This window comes from Mobula birostris, chromosome 5 (genome assembly GCF_030028105.1).
Source record: "Mobula birostris isolate sMobBir1 chromosome 5, sMobBir1.hap1, whole genome shotgun sequence".
Taxonomy (NCBI): Eukaryota; Metazoa; Chordata; class Chondrichthyes; order Myliobatiformes; family Myliobatidae; genus Mobula; species Mobula birostris.
Window position 1 is genome coordinate 108,285,216 of NC_092374.1, and position 21,666 is coordinate 108,306,881.

Consider the following 21,666-nt stretch of genomic DNA (forward strand, 5'->3'; position numbering starts at 1 on the left):
GAAGGAATTTCTTTCGCCAGAGGGTAGTGAATCTGTGGAATTCATTGCTACGGACATCTCTGGAGGCCAAGTCAATGAGTATATTCAAAGCAAAAGTTGATAGGTTCTTAGTTAGTCAGTTCGTCAAAAGTTTTTGGAAGAAAGCAGGAGAATGGGGTGGAGAGGGATAATAAATCAGCCATGATGGATTGGCAGAGCAGACTTGATGGGCCGAGTCTAATTCTATGGTTTATCGTTTTATAGCATTTTGTGCACATTGCTCAAGATTTTCAGCATCTGCAGAAACTCTTGTGTCTTCATCTATCATTCACCTGCTACCATCTCTCAACACCACTCTCTACACAGTGTAACTTGCCTGTCATCTTACACCCCTTTACACTCCACAAGTCACTTTACACTGGCCAATTCCTTTCTCGACTCTCAGTCCTGCTGCAGGGATTTGACTGAAAACATCAACAATCCCTTTCCTCCCACAGATGCTGCTCAGCCCTCTGTGTTCCTCTAGCAGATTCCTCATTGTCCCTGTGGTCAGCTATAATTTTTGGTGAGGTATACCAGAAGAAAATGCAGATTTTTCTGATTTCAATTTTTTGCAGGTGACATGAAAGTTGGAGATGCCATGAATAATGTAGAAGTTTGTCATGGGTTACAACAGGACATTGGTAGGGTGCAGAGTTGTGCTGAGAAGTGGCAGATAGAGTTTAGTTTAATAAAGTTTGAAGTAATTGCACTTCGGAAGATCAAACTTGAAAGCAGAGTACAAGATTAACAGTAGAATGCTTAGCATTGTGGAGTAACACAAGGCTTATAGTGTGCACAACTTCATTAGTTGCGGAATTGAACTCAAGAGCTGCAAATTAATTATGCAGCTCCTGTTTAGATAGATGTGGGAGCTTTATTGAGGGTGCAAATGAGATTTATCAGGATGCTGCCTGAATTGGACTGCATATTTATGAGGATAGTTTGATCAAACAAAGACTTTTCACTTCGGAAGAAGGATGAGAGGTGACTTGGTGGAAGTGAACATGATGATAAGAGGCTTAGATCAAGTGAACAACCAGAGAAATTTCCCAGGTGGAAATGGCCCATATGAGAGGGCATAATTGTAAGGTGATTTGAGGATTAGAGGAAAGTATAGAGGGGATGTCAAAAGTAAGTTCTTTTTTTCCCACAGAGAGTGGTGGATGTGTGGAAAACAGTGCCAGGCACAATGATAGAGGGAGACATGTTAGGAATATTTAACAGGCTTCTATGTAGGCACAGGGATGAAAGAAAAATGGATGATTTTGCGGGAGGGAAGGGTTAGATTGATCCTAGAGCAGGATAAATGACTAGCACTTCGTGGGCTGAATGATCTGTACTGCTCTATGTTCTATATTCTATGAAGCCTTTCTGTTATTTTGTGTTCCAACTTTTCAAAATACATCTGCTGTTTCATTAAAAATAGCCTGCAGGGGAAAATATCAAAGATAAACTATTATCACAGGGAAGACAGAACACACAAAACAGAAATATAACTCTATCAGGATTGTTCTCAAACAAACATCAAGACATCTATACACCTAGACCAAAGGAATTGCTGATCCAAATACATTTGCTGTCATATAATTCCAGAGTCAGTTATCCACTAGGGAGAGACTTATGAGAGCTTTATTGTATTATGTGTATGGACAAGTACAGAAATGCATAGTGATTGTGCATTCTGCCTTGGAAAATCTACCATTATTAAAATCATTCACAAAAGAAAATCATCAGCCAATCTGTCAGTTTGCACTGTGATAATTGCCGGCACTGTGGTCTAAAGGTTGCTTCATGCCATTCGGATTATGTTAGCTCGGTGCTGAGAATGACTCTTGCAACAGAATGAGCAGCACAAAACTCATCTAATATTGATCCTTAGGTTTTTTATTTTTTTTTGAGATACACCTCAGAACAGGCCCTTCTGGCCCAAAGAGCCACACAGTTCAGCAACCAACCTATTTAACCCTAGCCTAATGACAGGACAATTTATAATGATCAATTACTAACCGGTATGTCTTTGGACTGTGGGAGGAAACCAGAGCACCTGGAGGAAACCCACAAGCTCATGGGAAGGACCTATTAACTTCTTACAAATGATGTTGGAATTGATTGCGAAATTCTTATGCCCTGAGCTGTCATAGTGTCAACAGTTTCCCAACAAAAAGGATGGAAGAGCATAGAACATAGAACATTACAGTACAGCACAGTACAGAACAGGCCTTTCAGCCCACGACATTTTGTCTGACCTTCCAACCTAAGATCAATCTAACCCTTCTCTCCTACATAGCCCCCATTTTTTTTTATCATCCATGTGCCCATCTAAGAATTTCTTAAATACCCCAAATGTGTCTGAGGGATGCTTCACTCCCTGAGAGTCAGAATGTCTTCTACACCCGGTTTCATGCACAGAACCAAGTGCTGGTGAGGATGACACCCTCCTCCCAGGGGAGCAGACACTCCATCTGGCTGAAGCTGAGGTGAAGAAGACCCTGGCCGGAGTTAACCCACACAAAGCTGGTCAGGTTCTGAAAGACTGCACAGCCCAGCTGAAGGAGGTGCTGACGGATATATTGAACATCTGTCTGGAACAGCCCATTGTCCCCTTGGTGTTCTAGGTAGCAGCCATCATTCCAGTGTGAAAAAGGTGTCAGTAACCTACCTAAATGATTATCATCTGGTAACATTAACATCAAACATTATGAAATGCTTTGAGTAGCCGGTAATGGAGCAGATTAAAGCCTTTCTCCTGGCTACATTGGAACATTTCCAGTTCACTTATCACTCCAATCGATCCACTGATGATGCAGTAGCCTTTGCCCTCCACTCTGTCCTGTCCCACCTGGAAAATGGGGTCTCGTATGCCAGGCTGCTGTTATAGACTTCAGTTCAGCTTTTAACACAATCATACTTCAGAAACTGGTGGGGAATCTGGCCTGACTGGGTCTCAACACTTCCCTCTGCAACTGGACTTCTTAATAGTAAGGCCACAGACAGTCCCTGTGGGCAGCAACATCTCTCTTCCCATTATGCTGAGCACTGGCTCTCCCCAAGGAGGTGTGCTCTGACCACTGCTGTCCACACTGCTGATATATGACTGTGTCCCAGGATCTGACTCAAACTGTACGAAGTTTGCGGATGACACAACAACGGTTGGCCTTATCAAGAACAATGATGAGACTATAGAGAGAGGAAATGGAGCAACTGGTAGATTGGCGTGAGAAGAACAACCTAAGCCTGAGCAAGTAAGTCATTGTGCATTTCAGGAAGACACAGATGAACCATCCCTCTCTGTCAATTCATGGCTCCTCTGTAGAGAGAGTTAAGTGCACCAGGTTCCTGGGAGTTCACACATGGATGACCTCGCCTGGTGCTTTAATATCATCTCACTCTATAAGAAGGCACAGCAGCACCTCCAGTTGCTAAGGAGGTTGAGGCAAGCGAGGCCCCATCTCCATCTGAACTGAATTTACAGGAGCACCATTGACAAGTTGCAGCTCCATCAGGTATGCAAGCAGTCAAACATCAGGCCAGATGTCCCTACAAAGGACTGTGAGAATAGCTGAGAGGATCATAGGGGGTCTCCCTACCGTCCATTGGGGATATTTATCAAGAGTACTGTGTATGCAGGGCCCTTAGTATTATTAAGGATCCCACCCATTCATCCAGCATCCTCTTTGACTTTCTACCATCAGGCAGGAGACTATGAGGCATAAAAACAAGAACGGTCAGAATGAGAAACAGTTTGTTACTCCAGGCCATTAGGCTTCTGAACTCCATGTTGCATCATATTCAAAGTGTAACTGGTTAATCTGTTCCATATCTTACAATATTTAATATTAATGCACTTTAGTTTGTTATTTATGTGTGATTCATCTGTACATTTTATCCTTACCTTCATAAGTTATCGTGTGTTATGTGTACTACACCCTGGTTTGAAGAAACATTTTCTCATTTCGATATACATTATATGGCTATATACTTTATATACTTGTATATAGTTAAATAACAATAAACTTGACTTGATCTGCTTCTACCACCATCTCTGAAAGGGCATCCACATCTCCCCTATACCTTCCTCCAACCACCTTAAAATTTTGCCTCCTTGTTTGGCTTATTCCGCTCATTGAAAGCTGCTTCCATCGTGATTGGTTAGTTTAGAAATTGCAGCTGCTTTTCCCATTGGTTAGCCACCTGGTGTCCAGTTTGAAATATCCCAGATATAAAACAGCATGTGGAAGTGGCTTGTTGTCTCTTCCTTTGTTTAAGGCAAGTGGTGCACATAACCATTGGGAAGGTATGCTGTGAGCACACTTTTAGCTAAGTATGTTTGTTGAATATTCAACTTTGTGGTTCCTATAACTTGGGGAACATGAATTTTTACTGTTTGTAAGTAAATGATGAATATACTTATTCACAGTCAGTGTTTTCTGTCTCACTCAGCAGACCCTTGAATCTGATACAATATTATGTTGCCCTGGCAAAAGTCTCTGGCTACCCACTCAATCTATACTTCTTATCATCTTGTCCACCCTTGTCAAGAACAAATGAAGATCTGTGTATCTATGAAAAGTTGAGCCACTCCTTTGATGGCAATAGGGCTGAGATGAATACAAATGGTAGGAATATGGGAACTTAAGAATTTAAGAAGTAGAAGTGGGAATTTGCCATACTGCTCTTTGAGTCTATTCTACCACTCAGTAAGACCATGGCAGGTTTGAATTCCAATCACCGTGAGAATAAAGTCTTCATCTTAAGTGAGCCCTCCTTCACCATGAGGTGATGACTCCTAGTTGTTTAGGGAGAACATCCTTATATCAATACCGGATAAATATTTTTGGGTTTTATATTTTTCAGTAACATTCTTTAAAACTCCATTTATTAGGACACATAGGTACAGGGAAAAAAACTGGCAAGTGTTTTATGGAGGAGGGAAAGAGAGATGACAGAAGAGAAGGAGAGACTAGCAATCAGCTGACAAGGATTGGACAAAGGAGGATTCAAACACGAAGAATGCGGAAAAAAATTGACAGAGCGAGGGAGAAGTAATCAGTGAAGACCTGAGAAGGTAAATGATTGGAGGAGGGAGGGAGCAAATATGTGGAAAGGCGAGAAAAATGATTGGTAGAGCAAGTGAGCAGAAAAGACAGGAACAAAATATAGGTGAATAATTTGTTGATGGAGGGGACATAGAGTTATTAGGTCCTTTGGCATAGAGACAGTCCTTTCAGCTCAGAGTCCATACCATCACACAACCAGTTGCTCAAATCTTACACTAATCACATTTTATTCTCCTTGCATTCCCCTCAAACTCCTGTCAGATTCTATGAGTCAGAGTAATTTAGAGTGCCCAATTAAACTATCAACCTACACGTCTGTGGGATGTAGTGGGTAACTGAAGCACCCAGAAAAAAAACAATATGGGGAACATGCAAACTCCACAAAACATCAGAGGCCATGATTGAACCGATATTACAGGGGATGTGAGAGAGAATCTCTCATAGCTACACCACGGTGCCACTGTCATTAGAAGGTATGCTGAAGCAGTATTTGGCAGAAGGAAAGAAGATTACAATCAATAGTGTAGGGGCAAGAGTTTACTAAGTTACCAATAACTTTAGTAAGTTATTGAATCCAGGCCATCACTGAGGTAGATTTTATTTCAATACTTTCTGATTTTCCCATTCAAACTTCAAGGCATCATTCAACAAATATTTAAGAAACCTCAGTTTTACAATCGTAAGACCTGCTGGACATTAAGGACTTAAAGTACTGCAGGTCTACTCCATCAGCGTGTTGCTCATTGGCAAAGGAACTGAAGGAGTTGGACTTTGTGGGGACCATGAGGCTGGCTGCATCAAAGGGCATTGGTGTGTGAAGGAGGTGTGCAGTCTAACATCGAGTGATCATCTTGATTGCAAGACCCTGTTGGACGTTGGTGGTGTCAAATGTTGCAAATGCAATTCATCTGTTCATTGGCGAAAGCTGAAAGTGGACGATGAGAGAGCTGTGTGGCCTCAGTTGAAGAAAAGTCTAGTCCATAATCCGCGGTGTCTCCTGTTTGCAGCTGCCCAGGGGGAGGTGTCAGAGTCAGATGCTCCACCAGAGTGGCAGAGGTGGTGTGACATGGCATCCATGCTAGAGACGTTGCTGCCCCTCAGTGTCCCCTTGCAGAAAACAAGCTGTATTGTGTTTGACTGCAGACTGCTGTAGGTAGTTGGATTATAGTTTTTGTATGACTGTATTTTACAGATGTATTATATGTGCATGCAATCTCATATGTGCTGTATGTGTCTTGTGCTGTGTATGACTGTTGGTAATGTGTTTTTGTCATGGTCCGGTCCGTGAAGTCTGTATTCCAGTTCACGGTCCAGTCCATCGACCTTTGCTCCAGGTTTTCCTGTCTACCCTGTTTCTGTTCTTGTTTAGCTCTAATTGAGGCAGCTGATGCTCGTTGGGGCTGGCTGCATAAATACCTTCAGAGACCAGGGCGTGGCTGCTGGATTGTTCTGGTCCTTACTCTTTGTATCCCTTCCTCTGCCTTCTGTTTCCTCGCCTGAAGCCTTGCCGGTAACTCTCGCCTCGCCTGAAATTCTGTCTTGCCTTGCATTGCCTGTAGCCTTGCCTTGTCTTGCTGTCTTGTCCTGGAGCCACCCCATACCCAGCTCCCTTCCTGTCCCTTGCCTCCGTCGGGTAAGCCAGGCAATCTTGCCGTTACCTGCGGTTGGTTCTGTCCCTTCCTGTCCCTTGCCTCCGTCGGGTAAGCCAGGCTGTCTTGCCATTACCTGCGGTTGGCTCTGTCGCTTCCTAACCCCTGCCTCCGTCAGGTAAGCCAGGCCGTATTGCCATTACCTACGGTTGGTTCTGTCCCTTCCTGTCCCTTGCCTCCGTCGGGTGGAGATTCACACCCTGCCCAGGAAGAGCTTCCGGTCTCCTGCCTCCAGCCTCCAGCCTCACCTCGCCTCAAGTCTCCTGCCTCCAGCCTCCAGCCTCGTCTCGCCTCAAGTCTCAACTCTCACGTCTCCAGCCTCCTGCGAAGCCTCGCCTCAAGTCTCAAGTCTCCAGTCTCCAGCCTCCTGCCAAGCCTAGCATCAAGCCCGAAGACTCCAGCCTCCTGCCTAGCCTCAAGCCTGAAGACCCCAGCCTCCTTCCTAGCCTCAAGCCTGAGGACTCCAGCCTCCTGCCTAGCCTCAAGCCTGAAGTCTCCAGCCTCCTGCCTAGCCTCAAGCCTGAAGAATCTAGCCTCCTGCCTAGCCTCTAACCTGAAGCCTGAAGACTCCAGCCTCATCCTGCCTGCCAGAAAAGCCTCGCCCTTGCCTAGTTCTGGGGTCTGAGCCAGAGGCAAGACCCAGGTACTGGGTCCTTGTCCAGTCTCTGGCTCAGAGTCCAAGCCCGGGCTCCTAGATCTCTTGTCCAGTCCTGTTCTGAGTTCCCGGTTTTCGTGTCCATGTCCTTGCTTTCACCCTGTATCCTAGTCCTGTCCCTAGTACTTCAGTGTCTGTGGCTTGCACTTGGGTCCGTTCTCAGCCACCGCCGTATGACAGTTTTACACCTTGTCCCTGGAGTAATGCTGTTCCATTTTGCTGTTTTCATGAGTATTCGTATATGGTTGAATGACAATAAAACTTGAACTTTATTTCTATATGCAAATATGCCCTTTTATTGGTGGACATTGTGAGTGTAACAACACAGTACCTATATAACTGTTGTGCTGAAGATTTTGGCCCATGATGGGATAATGACTGAAATGGTGCAACACAGTATCCAGGAGATTAGATGTCTGAAACAATATAAATATTTCAAATTCAAATATCGTTACATAACAAAATATAGTGTCACCTGATTGGCAACAATGAATATATCGAGTCAGGATATATAAACAAACAAGCGTTTATTAAACCCAGATAAACAATGAGGAAAACGAACGAAAACCCTAACCGGAAGTAAACTGCTATGCAACCATTCATTAAACCGCTACTCAGTACTAGCTCTTAAAGCAATGAATACGAAACCAGTTCTTAAAGCGATAAATTCAAACACAGTTCTTCGAATGGTAAATTTCAAAGTCCAAGAGATTTATATAGTCAATTAGGAGAGACTTTCATGAAGTAACAAATTCCTTGAAGACATGATGTCACTGCCACTCCCAGCCGGATTCTGCCTTGTCCGCAGGATTCACGAGACGGAAATAAAACAGTTGAAAGGCACTGACCTCTTCCTCTGTAGACTAGATCCTACACAGCCTTTTCTGCCACTCTTAGCAGAGGCTATCTCATGCAGATCACTCTTTCTTGAACGAATTCAATAATGGTCGATCCTTTCCAAACCCATCGAATGTCTCCTTCAGGGTCCCGTCTTCACTCTCCAATGTTACTGAAAAGATACGTTAACAAACCTGGCAGCGATTGGTCAAACTACCAGCCCAGTACTTCTGTACCTTACAATAGAACATAAAACTCTGTTTAAAATCAAAACTGCATCATAATGCAAATACGCAGTGGAGCGGGATATCTCATTGACGTTCTAACTAGAAAACTAACTGTGTCACCAGGGATCTTTCCTTTTATACTCGTGGTGAACATGTCATCATGTAACCTCACATCAGCGGGAAAATTACATCAGGTGACCTCCAAAAGACCATTATATCATTCTCACAAGAAAGTCACAAGATCTCCATGAGATATGTAACAGTAGTCAGCACAGATTTCAGAAGAGATTTATGTGTGAGTGACCTAGTCGGTTTATTTGAAGTTATAAAGAAAAAAAATTGCAGGATCACAGTAGCAATGTAGTGCAGTTACTAGAGATGCTACCCCACAATTCCATCAGTACTGGTTCAATCCTGGCTTCTGTTGTTTGAATGGAGTTTGCATCTTCCCTGTTTGACCACAAGGTTTTCTTTTGGTTGCTCCAATTTCCCTCCACGTCTCAAAGTTATGCAGGTTGATAATTTAAATTTCTACTCTTAGATTGTTCCTCATGGTAGCATCTGGCAGGAGTTTGAGTGGAATAAGTGAAGAATAAAATGGAATTAGTGTAGAATTAGAGTAACTGGGTGAGTAATAGTCAGTATAGACTCAGTGAGGAGGTACATGACTCTGAGGACTCACTTAAAATGACAGTGATAATAAATCTGATTCAGGTTCTCATTCTGAAAGGCCATGTGGTCAATGTAATCTAAGGGGTATCTTATGGTAACACGTAGTAATTAAACATTAGGTTTATTTGTCACAGGTACATCAAAACATTGAAACATACCGTGAAATGCGCCATTTACGTCAAATCAAATCAGCAAGCATGCACTGACACTCCCACAATTTTGCCACACTTCTGGTGCCAACATAGCAAGCCCACAACTACTAAACCTCTCCATACATCTTTGGAATGTGGGAGGAAACCAGAGCAATCAGAGGAAGCCCAGACGGTCAGAAGAGAACATACAAACTTATTACAGGCAGGTTGGGAACGGACCTGATCAGTGATCGCTAGCACTGTAATAGCGTTATACTTATTGTTTTAGTTTGAGTTAAAGAGTTCAATCGCAGAATGGATGACAGTTTCATTTTATGAGAATGAATGTAATAAATCAGAATGGCATGTTTGTACAGACTACAATTTTTCACTATTTACATAAACAATTTGGATTCAGGAAATTAAAAAAAACAGAATTGTTCAAAATGCAAATAATATCAAAGTGAGAGCATAGTTAATACTAAAGTCTGCAATTAGTTATAAAGAAATCTAACTGCCAAGTCAATATGTAAACAGCAAATTCAATTTGATACATTTATACAGCAGTTTTTAATAGGACTACACTTACAATAGAAGACTATAAGATGTAGGAACAGAATTACTCCATTTGGCCCATCAAGCCTGCACCGCCTTTATGAAATTGAAATGGAATAAAGAAGCAAAAGGCTCTCAGAAATGCAGATCTGCAAATTGTTAAAAGTAGTAAAGTACATTTGTAGATTCACAAAGCTGTCAATATAGAAACAAAGAATCTGCTTTAACGAAATTCAAAATCCTTATGTCCACATTGATGCTTGCCTCATCACAAAAGAGAAATAGGGAGACATTGGAAAAAGTGCAATAAGTGCATAAGGATGATATTAGAATAAAGAAAGTTATAATTGTGCATCAACTGCAACTTGGAGCTTTATTCTTTAGAAAAATGAAATCTGATGTATCACCCTTTAATTCTGTGGAGAGGTTTGTTAGGTTCGTCTAGGAAAAGAAATTAGTTGGTGGTGGGAGTGGGATGTTGAGGGTGGTGCAGGGGCCAAAAGCAAAGTTCAAAGTAAATGTATTATCACAGTACATAGGTATATGTCACCATATACTACCCTAAGATTCATATTCTTACAGGCATTTACTGGAAAATAGAAAAAAACAATAGAATTTATGAAAAGATATATATAAGTAAAAACTGACAGACAATCATGTGCAAAATAAGGCAAATAAATAAAGAAAGAATACTGTGAATATGCATTGCAGGGTGCTTGAAAGTGAGACTGGAGATTGTGGAATCATTTCAGTGTTGAGATGAGTGAAGTTATCAACACTGGTTCAGGAGCCTAATGCTTGAAGAGTAATAGCTGTCCCTGAACCTGATGATATGAGATCTAAGATTCCTGAACTCCTTGCCCGATGATTGTGGCAAGAAGACAACATGGCCTGGATGGTAGGAGTCGTTGATGATGGATCTTACTTTCTCATGGGAGCGCTCCTTGTAAATGTGCTCAGTGGTGGGGATGGTTTTGCCTGTGATGGACTGGCCTGTATCCATCGGCTGAGAGTAGAGTTGCATTTTTTTGGGAATCGGAGGGCACCAAAAGGATGGTACCTGTTGGAGGCAGTGCTGGGGCTGGCTGTCTTTGGGCATTAAAGGGACACCATGGTCTTTGTAATACAGTGGCAATCTAAGAGGCCCTTCTACCTGTTTTCAAATTATATCCCAAGATCACCTCAGAAAGCTCCTGCAGTCTTCCCAATCAGAGGTCTCAGCTCAGACCCCATTTGCTGCTGCTCCTGATCATCCCCGAGCAATCTGTTGATCTCCATTATTCCAAAGTGTCTCCAACGGCCCTCAGCATTTAGATTATGATTATGAAGACACGTAGTCCTCTTTTATTGTCATTTAGTAATGCATGCATTAAGAAATGATACATTATTTCCTCCGGTGTGGTATCACAAAACACAGGACAGACCAAGACTGAAAAAACTGATAAAACCACATAATTATAACATATAGTTACAAACAGTGTAACAATAACATAACTTAATGAAGAAGTCCATGAGCATAGTAAAGTTCAAAGTTTCTCAAATGTCCCACATCTCACGCAGATGGGAGAAGGAAGAAAAACTCTCCCTGCCATGCCAACCACAATCCGACTCTGAGTCATCTGAAAACTTTGAGCTCTGATCAGCTCTCCGCCACCAAGTACTGAGCACCATCCTTTTTGGTCGCCAAAAGCAGGCAAGGCCGGGGATTTTGAGGCCTACCCTCTGAAAGATTCCCGACCGCGCAGTAACAACAGCAGCAAATGGGCGTTTCAGAAACTTCAGAAATTTCTCCAGATGTTCCACTGTGCTTTCACGTCCATTCTCCATCAAATCAGAATTGTCCACTGCCCTTATTTAACAGGTACAATATCATTTTTCACTGGAGGGCTGTGCACACGCAGGCCCGTCGCCATCTTCTCCTCCCACCTATTTCCAAGGCAATCTGGTTGTCTCTTTTCAACCAATTCCTCAAGCAATTTTAAACCATCCACCACAATCCAGTAGCAATCCTATTCAACTTTTACCACCAATTTTAGTTTGATGGCAATCATCTAAATATTGATTTTCTATATATATTGGGCATAAAGCAGAGAAGCTTCCAAAGCTTCCAAGCATTGCCTGGATTGTTGTGCATGAGATTTTGGCCCTCCATAGCAACCAATGTTTAACATGATTGGCTTCTGACTGAAACGGTACCATCTTACCATCTTGTATGCCTGTATCAAGGCACCTCTTACCTTCTTCCTCCCAAAAGACAAAAGCCCTCACTCACTCACACAACCTATCCTCATAGGACATGTTTTCTAATCCAGAATTATCCTGGTACATCTCCTTTCTAAAGCTTCCACACCTTTCCTATAATGAGGCAATCAGAACTAAATACAATATTCCAAATAAGAGGATTGGTATTGGTATAGGAAAAGGTTTAAAATTGTCAGATGTACCAAAACTCTCCATAGTTTTTTGCTGTTTTGGGCAGATACAGGAAGTTGCCATCCTTCACTGTGATGAGTCCAGATAGAATGCTTTCTATGGTGTAGTTATAAAAATTGATGATGGAGAATGGGGACCTATTGAATTTCTTAGAAAATTGAAGCACAGTACAGACCCTTCAGTCCACAATGCTGTGCCGACATCTTAACCTATCCTAAGATTAATCTATTCCTTCCTTCCTATATAACCCTCCATTTTTCTAATATCCATGTGCCTATCTAAGAGTTTCTTAAATTAACCTAATGTATCTGCCTCTTGCATCACCTCTAGCAGGGTATACCACGCACCCACTACTCTCTGTGTAAAGAACGTGTCGCTAATATTCCCCCTATATTTTCCATTGATCACCTTAAAATTCATCCCCCTTGTATTAGCCATTTCTGCTTTGAGAAGAGGTCTCTGGCTATCCACTCTATCTCTGCCTCTTATCATCTTGCACATCTCTATTAAGTCACTTCTCATTCTCCTTCACTCCAAAGAGAAAAGCCCTAACTCATTCAAACTATTTTCTTAAGACATGCCCTGAGATAATTTCCTTTAAAGCCTCCACATTTTTTCTACAATGAGGCAACTAGAACTGAACCCAGTATTCTACTTATGGTCCAACCAGGGTTTTATAAAGCTATAATGTGATCTCTACTTCCTTAGTCTTCTGCAGAAGTAGAGGCACTGGTGTGCTTTCTGGGCCACAGCAGGAGCATCTTAGCTCAGGGTTGGATGGAATATGGAGCTCAATGCACTGTGAAGTTGTTTGGTGAACATGTGAAGCATTTAAAGCAAAGTGCAAGAGTAAGAATGAAACAGAATCTTATGATGACAGTGACTGAAGACAACAAAAGGAGTCTTATGTGGCTTGGACCTAATGAGCTGAAGGGTCGTTTTGTGCACCTGCACATATACAGCCTCCTGAGATAATGGAAATGATTGTTTATGAGTGGTCCTAAATGATATGTTTTAATTATTTACAATGTTAGGTAACAACATGAAATATTATTGCAAATAAAATAAAGCAATCCATTCAAAAATGATGTCTATAACAATCTGTATTGTTGCTATGACAAAGAAATCACTCTAGCACAGTTCTTTTCCTGCTCTGGCAATATTATAGTTCCTTATAATTGGCTGTAAAAAAATATATAATATTGTCTATGCTTTTCATGCATGAGGAGAATCTTATGATTGTAGGTCATTAACAGCCTGCTCATGTGGCAACTTTATTTTGGACAAAAGAAAGAAAAAATGAATAATGATGTCTTTCCTTAACAAAGTAATCCTTATAACACAATAGAAACTTTCTTCAATGATTGAAAATGCAGAAAATAATCAGTATATCTGGGCGTATCTCTGCAGAAAATAAAACATGGCCAAGGCTTCATTGCAAAAAAGTCTTTCACAGTAGTTCTCCACAGATACTTGGTTTATTATTGTTACATGTACTGAGGTACAGTGAAAAACTTTGCTTTGCATGACATCCATACTGATCATTTCATCACGTCAGTGCACTGATATAGTTAGTACAAAGGAAAAACATTAACAGAGTGCAGAATATAATGTTACAGTCATACAGAAAGTGCAGAGCAGGCAGACAATAAGGTGCAAGGCCATGATGAAATAAACTGTGAGATCAAGAGTCCATCTTATTGTACAGGAGGTCTGTTCAATAGTAACATAACAGCAGGATAGGAACTATTCTTGATCCTGGTGGAATGTGGTTTCAGGCTTTTGTATCTCCTTCCCTATAGGAGTGCAGAGAAGAGAAAATGTTTGAGGTACTTGCCTGAGATTCTGACTTTGTTTCAGATTTCCAGCTTCTTAATGTTTTATTAATGAATCTTCAAAGACTTGATTCACCCTTGCAGCATTCAGGCGACTCAATCATATTTTGTTCTCTGTTTCTGCTTTCTCACAGGTGGAACCCCATTTACCTGGTGGATTGGGAGGACCAATGAGAAACAAACTTACTGGGGAGGATCGCTGCCTGGAGTTCAGAAATGTGCCTGTGGGTTGGAAGGGAGTTGTCTGGATAACAAGTATCACTGTAACTGTGATGCTGACAGAGATGAATGGTATGATAATATTCAAAATGAGGCAATGTCATTCCTGATAGATCTCATTGTTATTTTCTTGCTCTAACCTGATATCCCTTAACTCCTTGAATATTCTAAAATATTCTGACATCTCCAGTTCCATAAATAGAATGTGGCACAAGAGGAGGCCATACTGAACCAACATGTTTAATCTTTACATCTAATAATCCATACATCAGCATCCCCTTGTAGAGTGAGATCTATGAGATCCTCACTACTTAGAGCAAACTTTGTTGTTCGAATTTGGGATAACCTCACATTCTCCCAGCTTATACCCTACCTGCCTCCAGCTTAGATACTTACTTAATCTGATGACTGCTCTTAGCAAATTCTGTAAGCCCTTGTCACAGCAGACTCTCCTATCATGCTTCATATTATCTTGGATATGTTTCGTTCTTCCTTCTGTCTAAATCACTAATGGAAATTATGGATTACTGTTTGTTCATGACAAACTATTAATTGGTTTATTATTGCCTCATGTACCAAGATACAGTGTTAAAATAGTTTAGCATGCCATCTTTACAGATCATTCCAAACATAAGTATATCAGTGTCGTTGAAGGGAAAAGCAATAACAGAATGCAGAATTTAGTGTTATAGTTGCAGAGAAAGAAAGTGCAGTGCAGGTGCAAAATATGGGTCAATGGATATGATGTGGTAGATTGAGAGAACAAAAATTAATCTTTATCGTACCAGAGGTCCATTCAGGAGTCTTATAACAGTGTGATACAAATGGCCCTTGAGCCTGTTGGTACATGTTTTCAAGTTGTTGTACTATCTACCCTTTGGAAGTAGGGAGGATAATAATCAGCATGGGATGGTTCTTTGATTATGAAGGTTGCTTTCCTGAGGCAGTGGGAAGTGTGGACAGAATGCATACATGAAAATAATAAATTTATTATAACTCCCTGTTATCTGTCCTTTAACATGTTAACCTGCAGATAGCAAGTCAGTGGATAGTGAAGACTGAATTTAGTTTCAATTATTTTACCAGATTCTGTTTTACATCATGTAAATAACTGATGCATGATACTTTATCAAATGTCTTTTAAGTATCTGAATACATTACATCTATTCTGTTTTTCCCATTTTCATCTTGCTAGTTATACTTAAAAAGTTTGGTCAAACATAATTTTCTGTTCATAAATTTATGGTTATTTTGCAAGTAATTAGATGAGAATTTCTAACAAGCACCTTGTGATGACATCTTATATTCACAAAATTTTAGCAAGAGTGGTATCAATTTTCCTGTTCAATTAGAACAAAGAGCAGAGGCAGTCCAGCACAGTAACAGACCCACAATTTTGGGCTGATCCAATTAAATTAGTAATCAAGTAGCTAACTGAACTAATCCCCTTTGCATACACAATGTCCATATCCTTCCATTCTCCTCACATTCATGTGACTGTTTAAGTGTTTCTTAGTCTCTAATGTATCTGCCTCTACCACCACACCAGTCAGTGCATTCCCGGCACCACCATTGTCAGTGGAAAAACATGCCCCTCACATCTCCTTTGAAATTACCACCCTTTCACCTTAAGTACATGCAACACACAGAAAAGTCGGTGGTGAACACAGCAGGCCAGGCAGCATCTCTAGGAAGAGGTACAGTCAACGTTTCTGGCCGAGACCCTTCGTCAGGACTAACTGAAAGAAGAGATAGTAAGAGATTTGAAAGCGGAAGGGAGAGGGGGAGATCGGAAATGATAGGAGAAGACAGGAGGGGAAGGGATGGAGCCAAGAGCTGGACAGTTGATTGGCAAAAGGGATATGAGAGGATCATGGGACAGGAGACCTAGGGAGAAAGAAAAGGGGGAGGGGGGAAGCCCAGAGGATGGGCAAGGGGTATAGTGAGAGGGACAGAGGGAGAAAAAGGAGAGAGAGAAAAAGAATGTGTGTATATAAATAAATAAATAATGGATGAGGTACGAGGGGGAGGTGGGGCATTAGCAGAAGTTTGAGAAGTCAATGTTCATGCCATCAGGTTGGAGGCTACCCAGACAGAATATAAGGTGTTGTTCCTCCAACCTGAGTGTGGCTTTATCTTTACAGTAGAGTAGGCCGTGGATAGACATATCAGGATGAGAATGGGACGTGGCATCTGCTCTCAGGATGAGGCTTTTCATTCCAGGACGAAGGAGATGTCCTCCTTTTTTAAAGAAAGGGGCTTCTCTTCCTCCACCATCAACTCTGCTCTCAAACGCATCTCACCCACATCTGCTCTCACTCCATCCTCCCACCACCACACTAGGAATATGGTGCCCCTTGTCCTCATCTACCACCCCACCAGCCTCCGGGTTCAACATATAATTCCCCGTGACTTCCGCCACCTCCAACGGGATCCCACCACTAAGCACATCTTTCCCTCCCCCCCCCCACTCTCTGCTTTCCGCAGGGATCACTCCCTATACGACTCCCTTGTCCATTCGTCCCCCTAATCCCTCCCCACTGATCTCCCTCCTGGCACTTATCCTTGTAAGTGGAACAAGTGCTCCACCCTCACCACCATTCAGGGCCCCAGACAGTCCTTCCAGGTGAAGCGTCACTTCACCTGTGAGTCAGCTGGGGTGATATACTGCGTCCGGTGCTCCTGATGTGGCTTTCTATATATTGGCGAGACCCGACACAGACTGAGAGATTGTTTCATTGGACACCTTCGCTTTGTCCGCCAGAGGAAGCAGGATCTCCTAGTGGCCACACATCTTAATTCCACATCCCATTCCCATTCTGATATGTCTATCCACGGCCTCCTCTACTGTCAAGATGAAGCCACACTCAGGTTGGAGGAACAACACCTTATATTCCGTCTGGGTAGCCTCCAACCTGATGGCATGAACATTGACTTCTCTAACTTCTGCTAATGCCCCACCTTTCCCCTCATACCCCATCCATTATTTATATACACACATTCCTTCTCTCTCTCTCCTTTGTCCCTCTGACTGTACCCCTTGCCTATCCTCTGGGTTTTCCCAACCTCCCCCTTTTCTTTCTCCCTAGGCCTCCTGCCCCATGATCCTCTCATATCCCTTTTGCCAATCAACAGTCCAGCCCTTGGCTCCATCCCTCCCCTCCCCCCACCATCTTCTCCTATCATTTCTGATCTCCCTCTCCCACTTTCAAATCTCTTACTAGCTCTTCTTTCAGTTAGCCCTGACGAAGGGTCTCGGCCCGGAACGTTGACTGTACCTCTTCCTAGAGATGCTGCCTGGCCTGCTGCGTTCACCAGTAACTTTTATGTGTGTTGCTTGAAATTCCAGCATCTGCAGATTTCCTCATGTTTGTGACCTTAAATACATGCTGTCTTGTATGAGACATTTCAACCCTGGGAAAAAGATATTGTCTGTCATCTCTATCTATGCCTGTTATAATCTTACAAAGCTCTATCAGATCTCCCCTCAGCCTCCACCACTCCAGAGAATACAACCCAGGTTTGTCCAAACTCTCATTATCACACATGCCTTCTATTCCAGATAGCATCCAGGTTAATCTCTTCTGCTCCCGCTACAAAGCCTTAACAGATTTCCTATAATGGGGAGACCAGAATTGAATGCAATACTCCAGATGCAGCTTAAGTCTTATAAAACTGCAACATATCTTCCTGAGTTTGAATTCAATGCCTCAACTAATAAAGTCAAAGTGATTTACTTTGTTTCATTTCCTTTAATTTTTACCTTAAGTATTATTAACCATTTTGTTTACCTTTCTTATTAAGTCTCCATTTCTGCAATAATTACACTCAGTGGCTACTATATTAGATATTCCTGTACATCTTCTTGTTAATGCAAATATCTAATCAGCCAATCATATGGCAGCAACTCAATCCATAAAAGCATGCGGACATGGTCAAGAGGTTCAGTTGTTTTTCAGACCAAGCATCAGAATGAGGAAGAACTGTGATCTGACTGACTTTGACCATGGTGCAGATGGGGTGGTTTGAGTATCTTAGAAACAGATGACCTCCTGGGATTTTTCTTGTCTCTAGAGTTTACAGAAAATGGTGTAAAAAACAAAAAAAATGCATCCAATAAGTAGCAGTTCTGTGGGCAAAAATGCCTTATTAATGAGAGAGGTCAAAGGGGAATGGACAGACTGGTTTAAGCTAACAGGAAGGCAACAGTAACTCAAATGTCCACACATCACAACAGTGTTGTTCAGAAGAGTATTTCTAATGCCCAAATGTCGAAACTTGAGGTGGAAGGGCTACAACAGTAGAAGGTGATGAATATACAGTACACTGTATCCACTTTACTAGGTGCAGGAAGTACCTAACAAAGTGGACACTGAGTGCATTTTGGTGAGATGGGTAAAGTGGGTGAGTAGAAATATCAGTTTTAATGGGCTCCTCTTCAAGTCTCATCACTAGGTCTAATACCTGGGCACCTCTGTCCAAGGAAAAGAATTGCATTGATTTAAGAAAGTGGTTCATCACCACCTTCCCAAGGACAATAAAGAATGGGCAATAAATGCTGACTTTGCCAGTAGCATGAGGTCCCCTGTTAGTCAGGGTTGACCATGGACATTGTGTCCTAGCTTGTCTACATGATACGCAAGCCAGTGCAGTATCATATGAAGAGTAAGCTCTAGCTCATGCGGCATACTTCCCCTCTTCACCATACAGCTGATGAATCCAAATCAACAGCTAAGACTGATACAGATTTGCACCCGTAGTGTCGCAAGAGTTGCCAGTCAGCATTGAGCTCAACATAGGACTGCCTAAGGGACTCTTAATTGCAGATTTCTCTCGAGGTTTACTCCCTGAGCCTTCCCCATGATGTGTATAGTTGCCAGGCAGCGGAAGTTTAAGATCAGAATTTTCCTTTTCCTAGATGAGCTGCCGATCATGGATGAAAAGACCAATCTGCCTGAAATAACTGGTTTTAACGTGCGAGTTACCTGCCTTTGCCCCTTGTCCTGCCAGAAAAAATGGTTATGTTGTTGGTCTGATGAGACCTATCTGCTCAAAGCGACTGGTCTTAAGGCTCCAGTAAAGTGTTGTTCCCCTTTCTCCTGTCAGTAGTAATGCTTCTGCCAGACTCAGTAGCTAAGCCACATGTGAAGGTCAGGAGCTGGACCTGGTTGTCGGAGGCTATTTGAGACATAAGCCATTGGGACCATTTAATAGGTAGTGGGAGCTTATCACCACTACTCCCTCGCAGCTATGACAGCTTTCAGGGACATCAGCAACCATATCTGACAAAGTCAATAAGTTAGAGAAATATTGGCTTAAAAGATTGGAATTATGTTACTATCCACAATTCTATACTGTATAGTTCACATGAAACCTTGGCAAACACCAGCTGAGTGATAGAATCTGTGTGGACTTAATGTGAAAGTGGGAGAAAAAATGCGATGGATGTGAGATTAGGGTCAATGGGTCATTGATAGTCAGTGCAGATATCATGGCTAAAAGGTCTGCTTTTGACTCATTGGCCCTTAACCCTAGATTCCCTGAAACTCAAAGAAACAGGATTTTTAAACTTTAGTTTCTAATCAGCAATACTTGGTTCCTTTATCCCTGTCTGTAGCTTCTGCTTCAAGCAGCATGGTAGCATAGAGGTTAGCACAATCGCTTCACAGCACCAGTGGTCATCAATCAGGATTGAATTCCCATCGCTGTCTGTAAGGAATTTGTACGTTCTCCCTACGACTGCATGGGTTTCCTACCTCATTCTGAAGTTGTACAGGTTAGGATTAGTAAATTGTGTGTATATTATGTAGCACAGGTGATGAGAACCAGAGTGATAGAGCTGAGAATGAGGCAGTTGGGATACAAGTCAATAGTGGTATAGTGAGACTGTGAGGAAGTACAGGCAGATGATAGGGCAAAATTGCACTCAGTGGAATGAGGTGAAATGTAACATGCAGGCAAAATTGAAAAGGGTGATCAGTACAGGACTGAAGGTGTTATATTTGAAAGCACATAACATATGGGATAAGGTAGATGATCTTCTATTGAAGTTAGGGATTGGCAGGTATGGTGTTGTGGGTATCATTGAAATGTGTCTGAAAGAAGATCATAGTTGGGGAGCTTAACCTCTAAGGATACACCTTGTATTGAGCGGACAGGCAGGGGTCAGAGGGGGTGGTGTGGCTCTGTTGGTAAAAAACGAAATATAATCCATAGAAAGAGGTGGCATAGGATTGTAAAATGTAGAATCCTTGTGGGTAGAGTTAAGAAACTGCAAATGTAAAAAATGTATTGGATTATGTACAGATGCCTGAACAGTAACCAGGATATGGAATATAAATTTTGACTGGAATTAGAAAAAGCATGTAATATGGGCAATGTTATGATAGTCATTGGGAATTTCAGTATCCTGATAGATTGGAAAAATCAGGTTGGTGCTGGGTCCCACGAGAGGAAATTTGTGGAATGCCTGTGAAATTACTTTTTAGTGTTACTTGTGGGTTATCCCACCAGGGGAAAGGGATTTCTGGATTGGGTGTTATTAAATGGCCCAGGTATGATAGGAAGCTTAAGGTAAAGGAAATCTTAGGAAGCAATGATCATAATATGATTGAACCCATGCTGCAGTCTGAGAGGCAAAAGATGAAGTCAGAGGTATCAGTATTACAATGGAGTAAAGGAAATTACAGAGGCATAAGAGAGCAGCTGGCCAAAATTGATTGGAAGGGGACACCAGCAACGATGCCGGCATAACAGCAATGGCTGCAGTTTCTGAGGGCAAATTGGAAGTTGAAGGATAGATACATCCCAAAGATGAAGAAGTATTCTAAAGGGAGGATGAAGCAAATGTGGGTAACAAGGGAAGTCAAAGGCAGAATGAAGACAGAGAGGGCATATAATATTGTAAAAAATAGTGGAAAGTTAGAGAAATGGGAAGATTTTAAAATGAACAGAAGGAAACTAAAAAAAATCCATAAGGGAAGAAAATGTGAAATGTGAAGCAAGTGGGCCAAAAATAACAAAATGGATAACAAAAGTGTTTCTTAGATATATAAAGCATAAAGGAGAAGTGAGAGTGGATATTGGACTGCTGGAAAATGATGCTGAACAGTGGTAATGGGGACAAAGAAATGGCAGAAGAACTTAATTAGTATTTTGCACTGTGAAAGACACTAACAGTATGCCAGAAGTTTGGAAGTGTCAAGGGTAGAAGAAGTTTAGTTGCTATTATTGGAAAGGCAGACGAGCTGAGGGCATGGATTGACACGTGGAATTATGACGTTATAGCAATTAGTGAAACTTGGCTACAGGAGGGGCAGGACTGCCAGCTTAATATTCCAGGCTTCCGATGTTTCAGATGTGACAGAGGCAGAGG

At 41.9% G+C, this 21,666-nt stretch overlaps 1 protein-coding gene across 1 annotated transcript in view; it reads left to right on the forward strand.

Annotated features, from left to right (window-relative positions):
• Positions 1-21,666, forward strand: part of LOC140197315 (contactin-associated protein-like 5) — a 1,626,808-nt gene that overhangs the window by 1,054,864 nt on the left and 550,278 nt on the right. Inside the window, exon 12 of the mRNA XM_072257270.1 lies at positions 14,207-14,363. Coding sequence (XP_072113371.1) covers positions 14,207-14,363 — 157 coding nt within the window. The remainder of the gene's footprint in view (positions 1-14,206; positions 14,364-21,666) is intronic.